This window comes from Heptranchias perlo, chromosome 14 (assembly GCF_035084215.1).
Source record: "Heptranchias perlo isolate sHepPer1 chromosome 14, sHepPer1.hap1, whole genome shotgun sequence".
NCBI lineage: Eukaryota > Metazoa > Chordata > Chondrichthyes > Hexanchiformes > Hexanchidae > Heptranchias > Heptranchias perlo.
In genome coordinates this window covers 4,751,102-4,767,847 of record NC_090338.1, presented here as the reverse complement: position 1 = coordinate 4,767,847, position 16,746 = coordinate 4,751,102, and the positions used below count along the sequence as shown (strand labels likewise).

At 47.2% G+C, this 16,746-nt stretch overlaps 1 protein-coding gene across 2 annotated transcripts in view; it reads left to right on the top strand.

Annotated features, from left to right (window-relative positions):
- dele1 (DAP3 binding cell death enhancer 1) overlaps positions 1–14,562 on the top strand; it is a 41,169-nt gene extending 26,607 nt beyond the window's left edge. Inside the window, exons 7-13 of one of the 2 annotated variants that reach the window (XM_067995975.1) lie at positions 53–149; positions 629–771; positions 1,444–1,602; positions 3,975–4,067; positions 10,108–10,267; positions 11,882–11,995; positions 13,104–14,562. In XM_067995975.1, the coding sequence (XP_067852076.1) occupies positions 53–149; positions 629–771; positions 1,444–1,602; positions 3,975–4,067; positions 10,108–10,267; positions 11,882–11,995; positions 13,104–13,438 (1,101 nt within the window). In that variant the 3' untranslated portion in view covers positions 13,439–14,562. The remainder of the gene's footprint in view (positions 1–52; positions 150–628; positions 772–1,443; positions 1,603–3,974; positions 4,068–10,107; positions 10,268–11,881; positions 11,996–13,103) is intronic. The other variant, XM_067995976.1, reaches the window with a different exon arrangement.
- Positions 14,563–16,746: the final 2,184 nt, after the last annotated feature.

Genomic DNA, 16,746 nt, shown 5'->3' with positions numbered 1-16,746 from the left:
GTGTTTCGCCTGTTGACTGTTGAACACATCTATCCCGTCTGTTTGTATATAGAGAGAGGAACCCAATCCAGAAGAGGTTTTAAACCGAGCTACATCCAATTTGCAGGGAGCTACAGAGTCCAGCATTTCTTCCATTTTAAATATTATTGGTAAGTGATTTTACTGACCGATATCATCACTCGCTCGCACCCACCCGCCTCTGACTGAGGCTGGGCACTTCATCTAAATGGCCATTCTTAATGTCCCTATCTAACCGCACTGTGGGCAGTGGTTCAAGAATGCGGTCCACCACCACCTTCTCAAGGGGCAACCAGGGATGGGCAATAAATGCCAGTGGCACCCACGTCCTGAGAATGCTTAAAAAAAGTCAGTCTAAATAATGAGCGTTGACTGGCCATTCAACTATTGAGGGCATTATAGGCGAATCACATCCTCTCCTCACCTGACATCACAGACTCTCACACTTCCAGGCAAAATCCCTGACAGCTGTTTGCACTTTGGTAGAACGGGAACATTGATTAAAATGTTCACCTCGATGCTTATTTTGACTTCTCCAATCAAAGTCTCTGTCTCTCTTCCAATCTATGCTCCCCGAGTTGTCTCTATTTGTTAAATCTCTCTTGAATAGGGATTGAAAACGTAAAAGCCAAAGACTACGATTTGGCGTTCTCCTGTTTCATGATGGCAGCCAGCCAAGGCTACAGCAAGGCCCAGTACAATGTCGGAGTGTGCCACCAACTGGGGCGAGGCACTGCGAAAGATAGCGAGAAGGTAGGAGTCTGAGTAAAAGAGAGAGAGCAAATGCTTACATTTATATACTTGCAGCCCGCGGGTGTGCACATGTGTATGCATGTGTGCCACAAGCATGCGTGTGCCGCGTGCACGAGTGTGTGTGGAATGGGCACATTGTATTTGCTTTTCACTTCCCTGGTAACTCTAGAAGTGCCGGTTCAGCCTGCCCTGAGTCAGGAGGTTGTAGGTTTGAGCCCCACTGCAGGATTTGCGCATATGACCAAGGCTGAGATTCCAACCCAGTACCGAGGGAGTGCTGCATGGTCGTAGGTGCTGTCTTTCACATGAGACATTAAACTGAGATATTTGTGGTTGAGATGGATGTTAAAGTTCCCACAGCACGATTTGGAAGAAGACTGGGGCGTTCTCCCGATGTCCTGGCCAATATTCCTCCCTCAACCAACACCACTTTTTTTTTTTTAAAAAGTCATTCATCTCATCGCTGTCTGTGGAATCTCCTGCCACATTTATCTACATAAGTGACTGTACTCACAGTAACCCCATTCCCTCTAGCCGTTAAGTAAGATCAGTCCCGGGCTTAAGCAAGACAAAAAGACCGAAAACTCCACTGTGCTTTAAATATAGAGCATTGCCTCAGATATTATGGTGCCACAGCCCAGACTAATCCTATTTGCTTCCCTTCCCTCCCAGGCGGCCTTGTATTACAGCCGCGCTGCTAGCCAAGGACACCTCATGGCCCAGTATCGTTGGGCCAGATACCTCTTGCATGGCAAGCCCGGAAGTGAGGTCAGAGATACTCAGAAAGCCATAGAACAGTTGGAAAAGACAGCCAAATCTGGACTCAAAGAGGTAAGTGCTTAACATTTTTCAACAACATATGTTGCAAGCACACAAAGCAGTTCCAGTTATTTGCTAAATTCCTTCAAGGGGACTGCATGAATTCGGAGGGTCGTATCTATTTTGCTCCCCGCCAGTATTCTGTTTCTCCCCTCCTCCTTTCCCCGAAGGCGCTCGTGCTGCAGTGCAGTTCACAGGTTACATTGCCATTTGACCATGGGTAGCATTACCGTCAAGCCTGATCTCTCCTCATCCGACACCCACGTGTGCGCTTTCCAGCTTGAGTCACTGGGAAACATTGATCCACCCTCCCAACTCCACCATTTAGTCCTGGTCTGCTGCCTTCCACTGATGGTTCCCCCGTCCCACAGCGACCTGCTGCTGTTTCATCATTGCAGTCTGTACTTTCCCCTGAAAACTCCAATCCCATTCCCGAACAATTCCCGACCAGATAGCTGTCCACCTCCTCTTTGAAGCCATTGACTGGCTCGGCTGGGTTGCAGGGTGCAGAGATCTTGCGATTAAACTCTGGGACAAACTCGCGCAGATCCTGGCTGGTCACCGGTTACAAAGCAACATTTACACTGACCTGCCACAGAGAAAGAAAGGAAGAACTTGCATTTATATAGCGCCTTTCACGACCTCAGGAGATCCCAAAGTGCTTTACAGCCAATGAAGTACTTTTGAAGTGCGGTCACTGTTGTGATGTAGGAAACACAGCAGCCAATTTGCACACAGCAAGATCCCACAAAACAACAATGTGATAATGACCAGTTAATCTGCTTTTAGTGATGTTGGCTGAGGGATAAATATTGGCCAGGACATTGAGGAGAACTCCCCTGCTCTCATTCGAAATAGTGCCATGAGATTTCATCTGAAAGACGGTATCTCCGACAGTGCAGCACTCCCTGAGAACTGCACCGGGAGTGTCATACAGTCGTAGAATGGTTACAGCACGGAAGGAGGCCATTCGGCCCATCAAATCCATATTGGTTCTCTGTAAGAGCAATCCAGCTAGTTCCATTCCCCCGCCCTTTCCCCGTAGCCCTGAAAATTTTTTCGCTTCAAGTACTGATCCAATTCCTTTTTGAAATCCACAATTGAATCTGCCTCCACCATCCCCTCAGGCAGTGCATTCCAGATCATAACCACTCGCTGTGTAAAAAAAAGTTTTTACTCATGTCGCCTTTTGTTCTTTGCCAATCACCTTAAATCTATGTCCTCTGGTTCTTGACCCCTCCGCCAATGGGAACAGTTTCTCTCTATCTAATCTGTCTAGACCCTTCATGATTTTATCAAATCATCAACCTCTATCAAATCTCCTCTCAACCTTCTCTGCTCTAAGAACAACCCCAGCTTCTCCAGTCCATCCACGTAACTGAAGTCCCTCATCTTCTGCACCCTCTCTAAGGCCTTCACATCTTTCCTAAAGTGCAGTGCCCAGAATTGGACACAATACTCCAGTTGTGGCCCAACCAGTGTTTTATAAAGGTTCATCATAACTTCCTTGCTTTTGTGCTCTATGCCTCTATTTATAAAGCCCAGGATCCCGTATGCTATTTTAACTGCTTTCTTAAGCTGCCCTGCCACCTTCAAAGATTTGTACACATATACCCCCAGGTCTCTCTGTTCCTGCACCCCCTTTAGAATTGTACCCTTTAGTTTATATTGCCTCTCCTCGTTCTTCCTACCGAAATATATCACTTCACACTTTTCTGCGTTAAATTTCATCTGCCACGTGTCTGCCCTTTCCACCAGCCTGTCTATACTCTCTTGAAGTCTATCACTATCCTCCTCACTGTTCACTACACTTCCAAGTTTTGTGTCATCTGCAAATTTTGAAATTGTGCCCTGTACACCCAAGTTCGAGTCATTAATATATATCAAGAAAAGCAGTGGTCCTAGTACCGACCCCTGGGGAACACCACTGTAGACCTTCCTCCTGTCTGAAAAACAACCGTTCACCACCACTCTCTGTTTCCTGTCACTTAGCCAATTTCCTATCCATGCTGCCACTGCCCCTTTTATTCCATGGGCTTCAACTTTGATGACAAGTCTATTATGTGTCACTTTATCAAATGCCTTTTGAAAGTCCATATACACCACATCAACTGCATTTCCCTCATCAACCCGCTCTGTTACCTCATCAAAAAAACTCAGTCAAGTTAGTGTCAGCCTGGATTATGTGCTCAAGTCTCTGGAGTGGGACTTGAACCCACGACCTTCTGAGTCAGAGATGAGCCAAGGCTGAGAGGGGTAACCTTGAAGGAAGGATAAAGTACAAAGTGGGGGGAGGTGGGGGTGAGGAGAAGGGGGGAGAAATGATCTCTCTGAAAATATGGTACCTGCTGTATGAAATGTAATGTGTCCTCTCATCATTCAAGGCCCAGGCCTACCTCGGAGTGTTCTATACCAAAGAGCCTTACCAAGACTTGCGGCAAGCTGCCAGGTACCTGAGGATGGCATCAGAAAGTGGGGTAAGATGCTTTGCGCTTTAATTCAGTAAAGAAAATTAAGGGGTGATCTAATTGTGGTCTTTAAAATGATTAAAGGAGTCGATAGGGTAGATAGAGAGAAACTTTCCTCTGGTGGGAGAGTCCAGAACGAGGGGACATAACCTTAAAATTAGAGCTAGGCCGTTCAGGGGTGATTGTCAGGAAACACTTCTTCACACAAAGGGGAGTGGAAATCTGGAACTCTTTTCTCCCCCCCCCCCCCCCCCCCCCCCCCCCCAAAAAGGTTGTTGAGGCTGGGGGTCAATTGAAAATTTCAAGACTGAGATTGATAGATTTTTGTTGGATTTGAAACCAAGGCGGGTAAATGGAGTTAAAATGAAGATCAGCATGATCTAATTGAATCAGTATTAATGGGGTAAGATTGTCGCCGTAGGTGGGGAGATGAAGAAGGGAAGCGCCCGGAGGGTTGTTGAGCTCAGCTGTCTGTAATGTGTGTGTCTCTCCCGCGACCGCATCTTACGCGATCTCGATGGCCACGAGTATGTTCTGCTTCATTTAACCTTTAATAAACCTCCAGGTGTTTGCGTGTTTCAACTCGTTATTAATGCAGGAGCAGGGCTGCAGCTTTTGTCTATACACTGAAACAAATACACATTGCTAACAAGTCCAGAACAAGGCTATTCAGCTGTGCGGGATATCATAGACGAGCTTGATTCTGTCCCTGCACAGCGATCAGGTGCCCTGGCCGCTTATCTTTTCCTATCCCAGGGGTGCTGAGGCCAATTGCTAACTCAGCACAAACCCTAGACTAAACCAGTGACTTCCCTGATCTGTAATGTTGTGTGGCTCAGTGGGTAGCATTCTCGCCTCTGAGTCAGGAGGTTGTGGGTTCAAATCCCACAAAGACTTGAGCACAAAATCTAGGATGATGTTCCCAGTGCAGCACTGAGGGAGTGCTGCACTGTTGGAGGTGCCGTCTTTCGGATGATCCCACGGCCACTATTTTGAAGGAGAGCAGGGGAGTTCTCCCCGGTGTCCTGGCCAATATCAATCCCTCAACCAACATCATTTTTAAAAAAAACAGATTATCTGGTCATTAGCACAGTGTTGATTGTGGGATCTTGCTGTGTGCAAATTGGCTGCTGCTTTTCCCAACATTACAACAGTGACTACGTTTTTTTAAAAAGGTACTTAATTGACTGTAAAGTGCTTTGGGATGTCCTGAGGTCGTAAAGGGTGCTTTATAAATGCAAATCTTTCTTTCTTTATACCTCACTGTGCAGTGTCTGTCCTTCATATAGGAGCATGAACGGCAAGTATTGGACTATTTGAATATCTGTAGTGAGCAGAGGGAGGCTGTCAGAGCTGAGCCTCTTCCTGTTCTCATCCAACATCCGCACTTTGGGTTCAGTTTTAAAAATCTGGAAATAATAATCTGGTATCAGTAGAAGTGACCATAAAGCTGTTGGATTGTCGTAAAAACCCACTAATGTCCCTTTACGGAAGCAAACCTACCGTCCTTACCCTGTCTGGGCCTATATGTGACTCCAGTCCCACACCAACGTGGTTGACTCTTAACTGCGCTCTGAAGTGGCCTAGTAAGCCCCTCAGTTGTATCAAACCCGCTACCAGTGGTTCAAGAAGAAGGCCCACCACCATCTTCTCAGGGCAACAAATGCTGGCCTTGCCAGCGACGCCCACATCTTGAAAATGAATAAAAAAATAACTGGGGTTACTGGATAGTGACTGGGAGCAGGAACCTTGGCTGAATTATTTTTTCTGCACCGACCCCGCAGTCCACGGGTAATAAGGCCAAATGCAGAATCGTACCAGGGCTCCAGCCGAGATCAGTAACAGCTAGAAAAGAGGGGTGATCTAATAAAGGTCTTTAAAATTATGACAGGGTTTGATAGCGTAGATGTAAAGATGTTTCCACTTGTGGGGGAGTCCAAAACTAGGGGCCATAAATATAAGATAGTCACTAATAAATCCAATAGGGAATTCAGGAGAAACTTTTTTTTTTATTCGTTCATGGGATGTGGACATCGCTGGCAAGGCCGGCATTTATTGCCCATCCCTAATTGCCCTTGAGAAGGTGGTGGTGAGCCGCCTTCTTAAACCGCTGCAGTCCATGTGGTGAAGGTTCTCCCACAGTGCTGTTAGGTCGGGAGCTCCAGGATTTTGACCCAGTGACGATGAAAGAACGGCGATATATTTCCAAGTCAGGATGATGTGTGACTTGGAGGGGAATGTGCAGGTGGTGGTGTTCCCATGTGCCTGCTGCTCTTGTGCATCTCCACATCTTGTCCTTTTAAGTGGTAGAGGTCAGGGTTTGGGAGGTACTGTCGAAGAATCCTTGGCGAGTTGCTTCAGTGCATCCTGTAGATGGTACACACTGCAGCCACAGTACGCCAGTGGTGGAGGGAGTGAATGTTTAAGGTGGTGAATGGGGTGCCAATTAAATGAGCTGCTTTGTCCTGGATGGTGTCGAGCTTCTTGAGTGTTGTTGGAGCTGCACTCATCCAGGCAAGTGGAGAGTATTCCATCACACTCCTGACTTGTGCCTTGTAGATGGTGGAAAGGTGTTGGGGAGTCGGGAGATGAGTCACTCGCCGCAGAATACCCAGCCTCTGACCTGCTCTTGTAGCCACAGTATTTATGTGGCTGGTCCAGTTTAGTTTATGGTCAATGGTGACCCCCAGTATGTTGTTGGGTGGGGGATTCGGCGATGCTAATGCTGTTGAATGTGATGGGGAGGTGGTTAGACTCTCTCTTGATAGAAGCATAGAAAATTTACGGCACAGAAGGAGGCCATTCGGCCCATCATGTCCGCGCCGGCCGAAAATGAGCCACTCGGCCTAATCCCACTTTGCAGCACTTGGTCCATAGCCCTGTAGGTTACAGCGCTTCAGGCGCACATCCAGGTTCTTTTTAAATGAGTTGAGGGTTTCTGCCTCTACCACCCTTTCAGGCAGTGAGTTCCAGACCCCCACCACCCTCTGGGTGAAAAAATTTTTCCTCAGCTCCCCTCTAATCCTTCTACCAATCACTTTAAATCTATGGCCCCTGGTCATTGACCCCTCTGCTAAGGGAAATAGGTCCTCCCTATCCACTCTATCTAGTCCCATCATAGTTTTGTACACCTCAATCAAATCACCCCTCAGCCTCCTCTGTTCCAAAGAGAACAACCCCAGCATATCCAATCTTTCCTCATAGCTAAAATTCTCCAGCCCTGGCAATTTCCTCGTAAATCTCCTCTGTACTCTCTCTATTGCAATTACATACTTCCTGTAATTTGGTGACCAGAACTGTACACAGTACTCAAGCTGTGGCCTAACAAGTGTTTTATGCCGTTCCAGCATAACATCCCTGCTCTTAAATTCTATGCCTCGGCTAATAAAGGAAAGTATCCCATATGCCTTCTTGACCACCTTATCTACCTGTCCTGCTACCTTCGGGGATCTGTGGACATGCACTCCAAGGTCCCTTGCTTCCTCTACACTTCAGTATCCTCCCATTTATTGTGTACTCCCTTGCCTTGTTTGTTCTCCCCAAATGCATTACCTCACACTTCTCCGGATTGAATTCCATTTGCCATTTTTCTGCCCACTTGACCAGTCCGTTGATATCTTCCTGCAGTCTACAGCTTTCCTCCTCACTGTCAGCCATACAGCCAATTTTTCTATCGTCTGCCAACTTCTTAATCATGCCCCCTACATTTAAATCCAAATCATTAATATATGTCACAAAAAGCAAGGGACCTAGTACTGAGCCCTGTGGAACCCCACTAGAAACAGCCTTCCTGTCACAAAAACACCCATCGACCATTACCCTTTACTTCTTGCCACTGAGCCAATTTTGGATCCAACTTGCCACTCTCCCTTGGATCTCATGGGCTTGTACTTTTTTGACCAGTCTGCCAAGTGGGACCTTGTCAAAAGCCTTGCTAAAATCCATGTAGATTACATAAAATGCACTACCATCATCGACCCTCCTTGTTACCTACTCAAAAAAAATTCAGTCAAGTTAGTCAGACACGACCTTCCCTGAACAAATCCGTGCTGACTGTCCTTGATTACTCCGTGCCTTTCTAAGTGACGGTTTATCCTGTCCCTCAGAATTGATTCCAATAATTTGCCGACCACCGAGGTTGGACTGACTGGCTTGTAATTACTTGGCCTATCCGTCGCTCCCTTTTTAAACAACGGTACAACGTTAGCAGCCCTCCAATTCTCTAGCACCATGCTTGTATCCAGTGAGGATTGGAAAATGATGGTCAGAGCCTCCGCTATTTCCTCCCTTGCTTCTTTTAAGAGCCTGGGATACATTCCATCCGGCCGTGGTGATTTATCTACTTTCAAAGATGCTAATTCCCTTAATACTTGCTCTCTCACTAAGTTTATCCCATCCAATATTTCACACTCCTCCTTAACTGCAATATCTGCATCGTCCCTCTCTTTTGTGAAGATAGAGACGCAAAGTATTCATTAAGAACCATACCCACATCTTCGGCCTCCACACATAGGTTACCTTTTTGGTCTCTAATAGGCCATACTCTTTCCTTAATATCCTCTTGCTCTTAAAACATCTTTGGGTTTTTCTTGATTTTACTTATTTTTTTGTTGGAGATGGTCATTGCCTGGCACTTGTCTAGCGTAAAAGTTTCCTTTCACTTATCAGCCCAAGCCTGGATGTTGTCCAGGTCTTGCTGCATGTGGGCACGGATTGTTTCATTATCTGAGGGGTTGTGAATGGAACTGAACACTGCAATCATCAGCGAACATCCCCACTCCTGACCTTATGGTGGAGAGAAGGTCATTGATGAAGCAGCTGAAGATGGTTGGGCCTAGGACACTGCCCTAAGGAAATCCTGCAGCAATGTCCTGGGGCTAAGATGATTGGCCTCCAACAACCACTACCATCTTCCATTGTGCTAGGTGTAACTCTAGCCACTGGAGAGTTTTCCCCCGATTCCCATTGACTTCAATTTTACTAGGGCTCCTTGGTGCCACACTCGGTCAAATGCTGCCTTGATGTCAAGTGAAGTGTGCAAAGCTCTGAAAGCTTGTGATTTGAAATAAAGCTGTTGGACTATAACCTGGTGTTGTGCGACTCCTTAGATTTGTCCACCCCAGTCCACCACCGGCATCTCCAAGGGCATTCACTCTCACCTCACCTCTGGAATTTAGCTCTTTTGTCCATGATTGGACCAAGGCTGTAATGAGGTCTGGAGTTCCTGGTGGAACCCAAACTGAGCATCGGTGAGCAGGTTATTGGTGATTAAGTGCAGCTTGATAGCACTGTCGATGACAGCTTCCATCACTTTGCTGATGATTGAGAGTAGACTGATGGGGCGGTAATTGGCTGGATTGGATTTGTCCTGCCTTTTGTGAACAGGACATATCTGGGCAATTTTCCACTTTGTTGGGTAGATGCCAGTGTTGTAGCTGTACTGAAACAGAGACCCAAAAAGTGGTGAGAATGTGGAACTCGCAACCACATGGAGTGGTTGAGGCGAATAGCATAGATGAGGGAGAAAGAAATAGAAGGATATGCTGATAGGGTGAGATGAAGTAGGGAGGAGGCTCATGTGAAGCATAAACGCTGGCACCAGTTGGGCCGAATGGCCTGTTTCTGTGCTGTAGATTCTGTGTAACTCCACGTAACAATTTGCATTTATATAACATAGTAAAACGTCCCAAGACGCCTCACGGGTGTGATTATCAAACAAAATTTGACTCCGAGCCACATGAGATATTAGGAGGGGCATCCAAAAGCTTGATGAAAGAGGTGGGTTTTAAGAAGCGCCCTAAAGAAGGTGAGAGGGACGGAGAGGTTTAGGGAGGGAATTCCAGAGCTTGGGGCTTAGGTGGCTGAAGGCACGGCCAACACACAGTGTGGCCCTCATACCCACTGGAGCACGTGGGGGTCCCAACCTCTTAATATAGGCACCAAATGGCTGACAGGGTACTCACACTAACGTAACTCCATGGTAGATTTTGTATTTGACATCTGCAGCTGAGATCCTGCAGTATGAGAATTGTCATCTGTCCTTTTGCAGGATGCTTCAAGTCAGTACCATCTGGGGATTTGTTACCAGAAAGGATGGGGAGTGATCCAGGACACGCAGCGAGCTGCCCAGCTCTATCGGAAGGCTGCTGCTCTCGAACACGCTGATGCACAGTGCGCTCTGGGAGTGTTGTACCAACAAGGCCTGGGAGGTACTGGACTACCAGAGGGGTTTAGTGTGACCTTCGTGGGGAGGTGAGGGAGGAGATCGGGGATCCCAGCAAATCGAAATTTGGCAGATAACTGAGGTTGACAAGCAGGCGTTAGTTTTTGTCACCAGCTTGTATTCTAACTCCAGAAGTTTTCAATTCTCCAGCACTAATGTCCTTCACTTAGATGAGCACAAAACAAATCCTCTTATTCCTGTTATTTTGACATTGCATTCCTTAAAAGGTGTCAGCCGTGGCTCAGTGGGTAACACTCGCGCCTCCAAGTCAGAAGGTCGTGGGTTCAAGTCCCACTCCAGAGACTTGAGCACAAAATCTAGGCTGACACTCCCAATGCAGTACTGGGGGAGTGCTGCTCTGTCGGAGCTGCCGTCTTTTGGATGAGACATTAAATCAAGGCCCCGTCTGCCCCCTGAGGTGGATCCCACGGCCACGATTTGAAGAAGAGCAGGGGAGTTCTCCCCAATGTCCTTGGGCCAATATTTATCCCTCAACCAACATCACTATAAAGCAGATTATCTGGTTATCATCACATTGCTGTTCGTGGGAGCTTGCTGTGCACAAATTGGTTGCCGCGTTTCCCTACATTACAACAGTGACTACCCTTCAAAAAAGTACTTAATTGGCTGTAAAGCACTTTGGGATGCCTTGAGGTCATAAAAGGCGCTATATAAATGCAAGTTCTTTCTAAATTATAATATTGCAAAAAGTGTTACCGAATGAATCTGCTGCTAAAAATGTCTGTTCACGGAGGAGATGGAGCTGAGAGCTGGTCACAATATCTCTTTGCTATGAAATCTACTATTTCTGGTCTGGATATAAAATGGCCCGGAATTTCCTGAAAACCTGCGCTGAAACTACGATGTAAGTACGGCGTAACACCAATTTTTAGCGCTGAAATTCAAGCATAAGTGACTTACGCATATTTTTACGCTAGTCCCGAGTTTCCTTAATCGTTTACGTCGATTCCGCAAAACCTCCGCCGAAATCCTCTAACGCTCGTTAACATGGCCTCGCCCCTGTGCAAAAAATGCAGCTCACGCCAATTTCCTGAATTTACGCCATTTGTGAACAGGCTGTAAACTTACACTTAAAATTTTAGATGCAATGGGACCCAAAGTCATAATTCTGATGTTTTGTGGCAATTTTTTTTTCCCATCACTGAGAACTACAATGTATTTTCTGTATCTATGAACGCATCTTCATGGCATCATTATGATTTCCATTAACAATTTAAAAACTTTCACAATTGCCTTTCCTTAAAACCTGCTGCATCCAATGTGCGTAAATAATGCTTTGTTGGATCCACAGTTTCATTTTCATGCATAAAGAGGCTCTTAAAGCAGGAATCTGGCGTGAGTTCGGTGCTTTCCTTGGGCCCCAATTGTTTTTACTCCAGTTATTTTCACGAATGCTAATGAGGTTTTCAGGACATTTCGGCGTAACTTGCCAATGACGCAGGAAATTCCGGGCCGCCGATATGATTGGGGGCTTCCCTCCCCCGGCTTTGTGCAGGATTCCTGGATCTGTGTGTGAACAGTGCAGTGAACAATCCCTTTCCACAACAACAGTCTGACCATTTTTTCTGTGTCCTCTCAGGCCTCCCTGTGAACTTTTTGAAAGCCATCGAGTTATATCAGAGGGCAGCCCGGTCGGGCAGTGACGAGGCAGTGCATAATCTACAGCTCCTGATGAAAGATTTCCAAATCAAAGGTAAATCATGCCCCATCGGATTCTAGCCAGCCATCTGACCCTGGCTGACAGGGACGTCCAAGCCTCCAGCCGCAGGCCTCAGCTCAGTCAGCCGATTCCAGCTGTGACAGGAGTTTTTTAAATGCATTCTCGGGATATGGGCGTCGCTGGCAAGGCCGGCATTTATTGCCCATCTCTAGTTGCCCCTTGAGAAGGTGGTGGTGGTGGTGAGCCGCCTTCTTGAACCGCTGCAGTCCGTGTGGTGAAGGTTCTCCCACAGTGCTGTTAGGAAGGGAGTTCCAGGATTTTGACCCAGCGACGATGAAGGAACGACTGATATATTTCCAAGTCGGGATGGTGTGTCCCTACTGTTCCCAGAGAGAGCACGGGATTCACCTGAATATATGTCTAGAAGATCAAAGCAGGTGAATGATGTCCCTCGCTGTACATAGCTCCTGAACATTGGCTTGTTGGCTGCAGTGATAACAGTCCACGTTGCTATCTGCAGCAATTCATGAATTGAATTGTGATGAGGGGAGTGTAGGCGTTTTCTAATGGGTGAGCTAGAAGTTCAGAAGGAGACAGAAGGCCCATACTCTGTGTGCCAGCTCTTTGCTTAAGCAATACATTTAACCCTTAAGAGCACCAAGGCTCCGTTCCCTTGTCCTGGTGCACTCTTCCTGTGCGGGCCGCCAAAGAAACTTGTTCGTCCCTACTGTCCCAACACATGAGGGATTCACATATTTAAAACCAAATCTGTGTCAAATTTTAGTCTGATAACACTGCTGTGAAGCGCCTTGGGACGTTTTACTACGTTAAAGGCTCTATATAAATGCAAGTTGTTGTTGTTGTACAAAACCCTTGTTATTTTGAAGAAAAGCATATCAGTAACAACTTGTTCTTAAATAGGACGTCTTGCATGTTAAAAGTGCTAAGGCGCTTTACAAAGGAATCGGGGGAATGGACTCCGATCTGTGGGAGAGAGGATAGGCGAGGTGGAAAAGGTAGGGTTTGAGGAGGTTTGAGTAGGGTACATGGAGGGTTAGGGAGGGAGTTCCAGAAAGTAGGGCTGAGATGACTAACACCAGTAATACCAGTTATCTGTAATGTATATTTTGTTTTGTTCCAGGAAGTTTCAGTTCCCCCTGTGAACGTGGCACCCTGAGGTCCGTGATGTCCTCCCCTTGTCTCCCTGCCCGAGGCAGGCCTCGACCGCCGTTCCCTCAGCAGCGCCCAACCCAACTAGACGAGGACCGGGCCGGTCACCCTTGGCCAGCAGGCATGGCTTTGAGTTTACCGCATTCATGGAGTACTGGCAGCCTCCGCGCCTCGCCGGTCAGCTACACGGTCCTCGCCACCAGAGCCGAGTTACCGGGGTCGGCAAGGGTCACCGGCCTGGATCACCACGCACAACTCTCGCTGACGCAGATTGCTTTCTGCAGTGGCGTTCCAGGCGTTGGATGATTTACTTAGAGGCATGTCCGTGTACAGGTGTTGCCTCACACTCTTCCAGAGACTGGAGGGTCCTGATCAGCGAGGATTATAATCTACCTCGCCCGCACCGAATGGATACGCAGCTCCCTCGCCAGAGACAGTGAGGACTGAAGGGGATGAACAGCACCGAATATCGTTTTTTTAAAAAAAAAAACAGATGACCACGCTTGAGAAGCGATTTCTGTGACAAAAGTTCTCCGTTCTGCCACTCACCGTGCCGAAAGCTGCTTTTACAAAGCAACAATTTGCAGGCTGGCACGCACGTGGCCGTTGTCGAGGCAAAGCGTCCCTCTCCACAGAGGTTTACAGCACAGAAGGAGGCCGTTCCGCCTGCCGTGTCTGTGCCAGCTCTTTGAAAGCACAGTCCAAAATCTGATCCCAGTGCCCTGATCTTTCCCCCAGGGGGAGGGGGGGCGAGAAGCTCTGTAATATTAACTCTTCCTATTGTGCGGTGCCTCCGCTCTGAGGTTGCTGAGCAACCTCCCCCCCCCACCCCGAGTAATGGTTAGTAATTGTTCAACTGCCCCCCTAATTTATTTTGGGCCTCTCCCCTCCCACGTGCAAACAGTTTAAAGTGCCACTCTTTTTGTTCTGCATCTTGTGCATGGTGCAGCTTTCTTAGAATCACAGAAGTTACAACATGGAAACAGGCCCTTCAGCCCAACATGTCCATGTCGCCCAGTTTATACCACTAAGCTAGTCCCAATTGCCTGCACTTGGCCCATATCCCTCTATACCCATCTTACCCATGTAACTGTCCAAATGCTTTTTAAAAGACAAAATTGTACCCGCCTCTACTACTGCCTCTGGCAGCTCGTTCCAGACACTCACCACCCTTTGAGTGAAGAAAATTGCCCCTCTGGACCCTTTTGTATCTCTCCCCTCTCACCTTAAATCTATGCCCCCTCGTTATAGACTCCCCTACCTTTGGGAAAAGATTTTGACTATCTACCTTATCTATGCCCCTCATTATTTTATAGACTTCTATAAGATCACCCCTTAACCTTCTACTCTCCAGGGAAAAAAGTCCCAGTCTGTCTAACCTCTCCCTATAAGTCAAACCATCAAGTCCCGGTAGCATCCTAGTAAATCTTTTCTGCACTCTTTCTAGTTTAATAATATCCTTTCTATAATAGGGTGACCAGAACTGTACACAGTATTCCAAGTGTGGCCTCACCAATGCCCTGTACAACTTCAACAAGACATCCCAACTCCTGCATTCAATGTTCTGACCAATGAAACCAAGCATGCCGAATGCCTTCTTCACCACCCTATCCACCTGTGACTCCACTTTCAAGGAGCTATGAACCTGTACTCCTAGATCTCTTTGTTCTATAACTCTCCCCAACGCCCTACCATTAACGGAGTAGGTCCTGGCCCGATTTGATCTACCAAAATGCATCACCTCACATTTATCTAAATTAAACTCCATCTGCCATTCATCGGCCCACTGGCCCAATTTATCAAGATCCCGTTGCAATCCTGGATAACCTTCTTCACTGTCCACAATGCCACCAATCTTGGTGTCATCTGCAAACTTACTAACCATGCCTCCTAAATTCTCATTCAAATCATTAATATAAATAACAAATAACAGCGGACCCAGCACCGATCCCTGAGGCACACCGCTGGACACAGGCATCCAGTTTGAAAAACAACCCTCTACAACCACCCTCTCTCTTCTGTCGTCAAGCCAATTTTGTATCCAATTGGCTACCTCACCTTGGATCCCATGAGATTTAACCTTATGTAACAACCTACCATGCGGTACCTTGTCAAATGCTTTGCTGAAGTCCATGTAGACCACGTCGACTGCACAGCCCTCATCTATCTTCTTGGTTACCCCTTCAAAAAACTCAATCAAATTCGTGAGACATGATTTTCCTCTCACAAAACCATGCTGACTGTTCCTAATTAGTCCCTGCCTCTCCAAATGCCTGTAGATCCTGTCCCTCAGAATACCCTCTAACAACTTACCCACTACAGATGTCAGGCTCACCGGTCTGTAGTTTCCAGGTTTTTCCCTGCCGCCCTTCTTAAACAAAGGCACAACATTTGCTACCCTCCAATCTTCAGGCACCTCACCTGTAGCGGTGGATGATTCAAATATCTCTGCTAGGGGACCCGCAATTTCCTCCCTAACCTCCCATAACGTCCTGGGATACATTTCATCAGGTCCCGGAGATTTATCTACCTTGATGCGCGTTAAGACTTCCAGCACCTCCCTCTCTGTAATATGTACACTCCTCAAGACATCACTATTTATTTCCCCAAGTTCCCTAACATCCATGCCTTTCTCAACCGTAAATACCGATGTCATTCAGGATCTCACCCATCTCTTGTGGTTCCGCACACCTCGTTACTCTTTTGCCCTTTATGTATTTGTGGAAGCTCTTTGGATTCTCCTTTGCCTTATCTGCCAAAGCAATCTCATGTCCCCTTTTTGCCCTCCTGATTTCTCTCTTAACTCTACTTTCACATGCACACGCACACACACCCCTTTCAGTCTGTCAGTAGACATCCCAAAAGCTGCGACTATGGTCTGTACAATACGATTAATTTCTTTCCGCACAAGCCGTTGACTGTTTAAAAACCCACCGTGAACCTGTTGTCACCGACCCTGCCTGTGTGCAGGAATAGCCAAGTAGAATTAAACGTCAACAGACAAAATAGCAGCTGCGGTTCCTTGTGCATCACACCACCTCCCCACCTTTGCCTCCTTAAATTTGTTCTGTGAAACCCTGCAGTCGTGTCTCTTTCCTTCACCGAGACCCCGTCTGCCAGTCCCGGTGGTCGATGACGATCCCCGTGGTGCAGCGAGATGAGCAGGGAGTTCTCCCGTTGTCCTGGCCAACACACTTCCTTCATCCAGCACCACCTAAAACAGATTAACGGGTCATCTGTCCCATCGCTGTTTGTGGGCTCTTGCTGTGCCACATTTGCCTGGATAAGCTCTTGCATAACGTCAGTTGTACATGAGACAGTGTGAGCCCTTTCTGAGTGATGTTACATAAATACGAGTCATTTAAAGAAACTTTTTGTTAATCAAAGTGATGATTCCAGGTCTTGGGGATTTTGTATGTGAGGGTGGAAGGAAGCTGGGCCTGTAGTTGATAGTATCTGGCTCAGTGGGTATCGCCCCTGCCTCAGGCAGAAGGTTGTGGCTTCAACCTTCTCACTCCAGAGACTTCAGCACAAAATCCAGGCTGACGCTCCCGGTGCCAGTACTGAGAGAGTGCTGCACTGTGGGAGGTGCCGTCCTTCGGGTGAGACTTTAA